Source organism: Formica exsecta, unplaced genomic scaffold, assembly GCF_003651465.1.
Source record: "Formica exsecta isolate Colony F162 unplaced genomic scaffold, ASM365146v1 scaffold826, whole genome shotgun sequence".
NCBI lineage: Eukaryota > Metazoa > Arthropoda > Insecta > Hymenoptera > Formicidae > Formica > Formica exsecta.
This window is the reverse complement of record NW_021853596.1, coordinates 618,634-624,585: the sequence shown is the minus strand read 5'-3', so window position 1 is coordinate 624,585 and position 5,952 is coordinate 618,634. Positions and strand designations below refer to the sequence as shown.

General features: G+C 38.6%; 3 protein-coding genes across 3 annotated transcripts in view; all 3 read right to left on the bottom strand.

The window, feature by feature from the left end:
- The window catches only part of LOC115244627 (nuclear transcription factor Y subunit alpha), a 21,446-nt gene extending 20,700 nt beyond the window's left edge, over window positions 1-746 (bottom strand). Inside the window, exon 1 of the mRNA XM_029822429.1 lies at window positions 291-746. The gene's annotated coding sequence lies outside the window, so the exon portion shown is untranslated. The remainder of the gene's footprint in view (window positions 1-290) is intronic.
- Window positions 747-870: 124 nt separating this feature from the next.
- Window positions 871-2,619, bottom strand: LOC115244630 (ragulator complex protein LAMTOR1-like). Its single transcript, XM_029822433.1, has 5 exons — window positions 2,390-2,619; window positions 2,034-2,110; window positions 1,840-1,929; window positions 1,421-1,619; window positions 871-1,339 (listed from the first exon to the last, which is right to left on the bottom strand). Exons 1-5 carry the CDS (start codon window positions 2,432-2,434, stop codon window positions 1,250-1,252), a joined length of 501 nt encoding a protein of 166 aa, XP_029678293.1. The 5' UTR covers window positions 2,435-2,619; the 3' UTR covers window positions 871-1,249.
- A 1,021-nt stretch (window positions 2,620-3,640) lies between these two features.
- Window positions 3,641-5,408, bottom strand: LOC115244654 (ragulator complex protein LAMTOR1-like). Its single transcript, XM_029822484.1, has 5 exons — window positions 5,179-5,408; window positions 4,823-4,899; window positions 4,629-4,718; window positions 4,210-4,408; window positions 3,641-4,128 (listed from the first exon to the last, which is right to left on the bottom strand). The coding sequence occupies exons 1-5, from the start codon at window positions 5,221-5,223 to the stop codon at window positions 4,039-4,041; spliced, it is 501 nt and encodes a 166-aa protein (XP_029678344.1). The 5' UTR covers window positions 5,224-5,408; the 3' UTR covers window positions 3,641-4,038.
- Between the last annotated feature and the right edge of the window lie 544 nt (window positions 5,409-5,952).

The window sequence follows — 5,952 nt, the reverse complement described above, 5'->3', positions numbered from 1 at the left end:
CCCCCCCCCCCCCCCCCGCGCGGGAAGTCGCGATGTAGTTTGATCGCGGATGTCGATGAGGAGAGGACGGCGAGTCGCGACCGCCATCGGACACGACGTGAACATCCGCGTGCGGAAAGGAATACGCTATCGCTTCAAACATGGCCGTGCGTGGAGAGGACTTATTCGGCGTCGGGATGAAGGAGTTGGCTCGCGCGAAGGGCACGGACGCGACCGCGAAATCAGGGTTAATCACGGACGTGGGCGCGCGGCCGCGTATCGGGCTGATGTTTGATAATTTGTGAACTTACATTGGATATTTTCGTGGGCACTTTCCCAATGATTGGTCGACGAATTGAGGACCAATGGTCGGCGATAGTACGATCCGCGGCTCTTGTGTATTGGTGGCAACCCAACGAACTGCTACTCGAATAGCAGACCGACGCCGAGACCGGTCGATGCCCCTCTGCGTCTCTACGCGATCGGCCAATCGAGCGGCGCGTCTCAACCCCCTCCCTCGGAAGCGCGCAGTTCGAAATTCGCGCGTCCGTTAATTTCGCTTCCAAGAATTGTATTGTATTGTGAAAGAGATAGAGTCGTAATGCGTAGGTTATCCCTTGTAAAATAAATCATCGTAAGGACAAAACAATTTATATAACCTTGGTTAGTGCTAGAAATTTTCGAAAGTTGAAAAATATACAAAGAAAGACCTTCATCTGAGAACCATTATTCATGCTTTAAGGATCTAAAAAGAAAGAATCAAATAAAGTTCACTACATAATTTATGAAGATGAATAAATCTCGTACACTTATAATACAAGCTAGTCATATTCTTATATAGGATTTGATTAAATTTATTGAACAATGACAAAATAGTTTTTTTTTTTTTTTTGTTTGTATATGCCTATGTATATATATATCGATAAAGAATATTACAGTAACAAATTTTTTTTACAATAAAAATGTGCGAAAAATTCATGCACATCTTATCTTTAAACTTGAAGAGTAAAAGAGAAAAGCACATATCTATTCCATAATTGTGAAGCCATTATGCAGCATTCAAACAATAGTAGTATATATATAGATAACATCTTTTATAATACATCTTACCTATTAAAATCAATCCATTATTTTAGCGTAAGCTAGAATTAATTCGAGCTTAGGTCGATTTATTTCAGAAAAATGTATGTTCTTTTGATGCCATATAATGATGTCAAAATTCCAATCGAATGGGATGAGATTATAAATTAACTGGCGAAACACTTAACGATCACGATAGAAATGGGACAACCAAATCTTCCTTGTGTTCGACTTTTACGTCGCTTAACGCTGTCACAGCCTTGATGAGCATCTCAGTAATCTGTATGTTCAATTCATTGCGTTAAATATGATGCTATTGTAACAGCAAATGCAATAAAAGAAAATAGTTGAAAATCCTCACCAATTCTTGATCTTCAGCAGCGAGTGGATCAGCTGCTAATATTCGTTCTGGAGCAGGTATATCCTTAAGTAGGCAAGATGCAGTTTCAGGAAGTTTAATTCTACCTGATTCTATTCTCCTTGAATATGCACGAGATCTATCCATGTATTCGTGCTGTTCTAGATTATGTGTGTCTAATGCACCCACATCTATGACATTGCTGTAAGAAAAAAAAAGTATAGATCAATAAGATTACTACATTGCAACTTTTTAAATAAAATTTATATTTGATTCTATAAAATACACGGCTCAATATTAACAACATTAACATCAAAAAAAAGGAAAAAAACAGAATATGTAGGAAAAATTGATCAACAAAACAAAAAACAAAACACGATATAAATTAAAAAGTCAGATGTAATAAAATAAAATCCACTCACGCTGCAGTTTCGTGTAAAATTCTATTTAATGCACTCTGTTCATCAGTCTTCTTAGGCACGGAGCTTGCATATTGATTAACATAATCATCACTGGAAGCAAAAAAAATAAGCATGATTCAATCTTACGTAAGAGTTCAAGGTCTCTAAAAACAAAACATCTACGCTGAGATAAATGTAAATAGAAATAAACTCACCTATGTACTCTTGGTATGTTTGTATTATTACTGACAGGATCTACTAGCAAATGCGTTCTTTCGTTCGCTTCTCCACCCTGCAAATAAATGACATTGTGACAAATACTCAAAGGATGTCAAAGAAACTATTTATTTTTCTTTCTCATACTGTTATCGCATCTTTCTGCTTATCTTTATTATCATTATAACAAAATGTTTATATATACGTAATATACATTATGCGTAATTACTCGTCGCCAAGTAGGCGTGTTATTCGCGATAATTTGTGCGAATCACCACGCATATAACGTCAGTGATAAGACAACGAAAGTGAAGTATCGAAATAAGCGTGACATTTTCGACCGCGGCGGTTTTACCTGCGGACCATTGTCCTCTTTACAGAAACTGTAGCAGCACCCCATATTTGAACAGAATGTCTAACTTGATCTTCACCGATCAGCAAAGTACCGTGGAACTGTTATTGCAAACAATCGTTCATTTTTCTTCCGGTAAACAATCGAGTGAATCAGCTGTCGGAGAATCGCCGCGACCGCGCACAGGACTTTATACATGCACACAATTGTAGCTCCATATATGTATATGTAGTGTCATATATGTATAAACCATAGACATAGTATATCTAGACCGAGTGTTGAGGAGCGGGGGCCGATGCCCACGTAGAAAAGGACATACTCTGTTTCGTGCCCCTTGCGTTCTCTCTCCCTCGCACGTAGCATGACGAAAGAGAGCGCTATGCTCTGTGCGAGCGAGAGAGAACGCAAGGGGCACGACCCCCGCGCGGGAAGTCGCGATGTAGTTTGATCGCGGATGTCGATGAGGAGAGGACGGCGAGTCGCGACCGCCATCGGACACGACGTGAACATCCGCGTGCGGAAAGGAATACGCTATCGCTTCAAACATGGCCGTGCGTGGAGAGGACTTATTCGGCGTCGGGATGAAGGAGTTGGCTCGCGCGAAGGGCACGGACGCGACCGCGAAATCAGGGTTAATCACGGACGTGGGCGCGCGGCCGCGTATCGGGCTGATGTTTGATAATTTGTGAACTTACATTGGATATTTTCGTGGGCACTTTCCCAATGATTGGTCGACGAATTGAGGACCAATGGTCGGCGATAGTACGATCCGCGGCTCTTGTGTATTGGTGGCAACCCAACGAACTGCTACTCGAATAGCAGACCGACGCCGAGACCGGTCGATGCCCCTCTGCGTCTCTACGCGATCGGCCAATCGAGCGGCGCGTCTCAACCCCCTCCCTCGGAAGCGCGCAGTTCGAAATTCGCGCGTCCGTTAATTTCGCTTCCAAGAATTGTATTGTATTGTGAAAGAGATAGAGTCGTAATGCGTAGGTTATCCCTTGTAAAATAAATCATCGTAAGGACAAAACAATTTATATAACCTTGGTTAGTGCTAGAAATTTTCGAAAGTTGAAAAATATACAAAGAAAGACCTTCATCTGAGAACCATTATTCATGCTTTAAGGATCTAAAAAGAAAGAATCAAATAAAGTTCACTACATAATTTATGAAGATGAATAAATCTCGTACACTTATAATACAAGCTAGTCATATTCTTATATAGGATTTGATTAAATTTATTGAACAATGACAAAATAGTTTTTTTTTTTTTTGTTTGTATATGCCTATGTATATATATATCGATAAAGAATATTACAGTAACAAATTTTTTTTACAATAAAAATGTGCGAAAAATTCATGCACATCTTATCTTTAAACTTGAAGAGTAAAAGAGAAAAGCACATATCTATTCCATAATTGTGAAGCCATTATGCAGCATTCAAACAATAGTAGTATATATATAGATAACATCTTTTATAATACATCTTACCTATTAAAATCAATCCATTATTTTAGCGTAAGCTAGAATTAATTCGAGCTTAGGTCGATTTATTTCAGAAAAATGTATGTTCTTTTGATGCCATATAATGATGTCAAAATTCCAATCGAATGGGATGAGATTATAAATTAACTGGCGAAACACTTAACGATCACGATAGAAATGGGACAACCAAATCTTCCTTGTGTTCGACTTTTACGTCGCTTAACGCTGTCACAGCCTTGATGAGCATCTCAGTAATCTGTATGTTCAATTCATTGCGTTAAATATGATGCTATTGTAACAGCAAATGCAATAAAAGAAAATAGTTGAAAATCCTCACCAATTCTTGATCTTCAGCAGCGAGTGGATCAGCTGCTAATATTCGTTCTGGAGCAGGTATATCCTTAAGTAGGCAAGATGCAGTTTCAGGAAGTTTAATTCTACCTGATTCTATTCTCCTTGAATATGCACGAGATCTATCCATGTATTCGTGCTGTTCTAGATTATGTGTGTCTAATGCACCCACATCTATGACATTGCTGTAAGAAAAAAAAAGTATAGATCAATAAGATTACTACATTGCAACTTTTTAAATAAAATTTATATTTGATTCTATAAAATACACGGCTCAATATTAACAACATTAACATCAAAAAAAAGGAAAAAAACAGAATATGTAGGAAAAATTGATCAACAAAACAAAAAACAAAACACGATATAAATTAAAAAGTCAGATGTAATAAAATAAAATCCACTCACGCTGCAGTTTCGTGTAAAATTCTATTTAATGCACTCTGTTCATCAGTCTTCTTAGGCACGGAGCTTGCATATTGATTAACATAATCATCACTGGAAGCAAAAAAAATAAGCATGATTCAATCTTACGTAAGAGTTCAAGGTCTCTAAAAACAAAACATCTACGCTGAGATAAATGTAAATAGAAATAAACTCACCTATGTACTCTTGGTATGTTTGTATTATTACTGACAGGATCTACTAGCAAATGCGTTCTTTCGTTCGCTTCTCCACCCTGCAAATAAATGACATTGTGACAAATACTCAAAGGATGTCAAAGAAACTATTTATTTTTCTTTCTCATACTGTTATCGCATCTTTCTGCTTATCTTTATTATCATTATAACAAAATGTTTATATATACGTAATATACATTATGCGTAATTACTCGTCGCCAAGTAGGCGTGTTATTCGCGATAATTTGTGCGAATCACCACGCATATAACGTCAGTGATAAGACAACGAAAGTGAAGTATCGAAATAAGCGTGACATTTTCGACCGCGGCGGTTTTACCTGCGGACCATTGTCCTCTTTACAGAAACTGTAGCAGCACCCCATATTTGAACAGAATGTCTAACTTGATCTTCACCGATCAGCAAAGTACCGTGGAACTGTTATTGCAAACAATCGTTCATTTTTCTTCCGGTAAACAATCGAGTGAATCAGCTGTCGGAGAATCGCCGCGACCGCGCACAGGACTTTATACATGCACACAATTGTAGCTCCATATATGTATATGTAGTGTCATATATGTATAAACCATAGACATAGTATATCTAGACCGAGTGTTGAGGAGCGGGGGCCGATGCCCACGTAGAAAAGGACATACTCTGTTTCGTGCCCCTTGCGTTCTCTCTCGCTCGCACAGAGCATAGCGCTCTCTTTCGTCATGCTATGTGCGAAAGAGAGAGAACGCAAGGGTCACGAAACAGAGTATGTCCTTTTCTACGTGGGCATCGGCCCCAATGTTGTTCTCGGGGACGCTTTCTCGCGCATGCGCGTTAAACATGGCCTTAAGATACGTGTCAAATTTATAAGAAAAAGGGTACTGTTAAGCCCTCTGCTCAGATAATGTTAAGAATAATCTAAAATGTTTTACAAATTAATGAATCACAAATAAATAATAAAAAATTAATAAAAGACGATTATAATTAGCTTAAAAAATTTCTGGCATTAAACATATTATTGTAAGTAATGTACGTACACAAATATGTACTACATACGCCGTCGCTGGATTTCTCTACCAATGCGCTGCGCATGCGCGAGAAAGCGTCCCCGAGAACAACA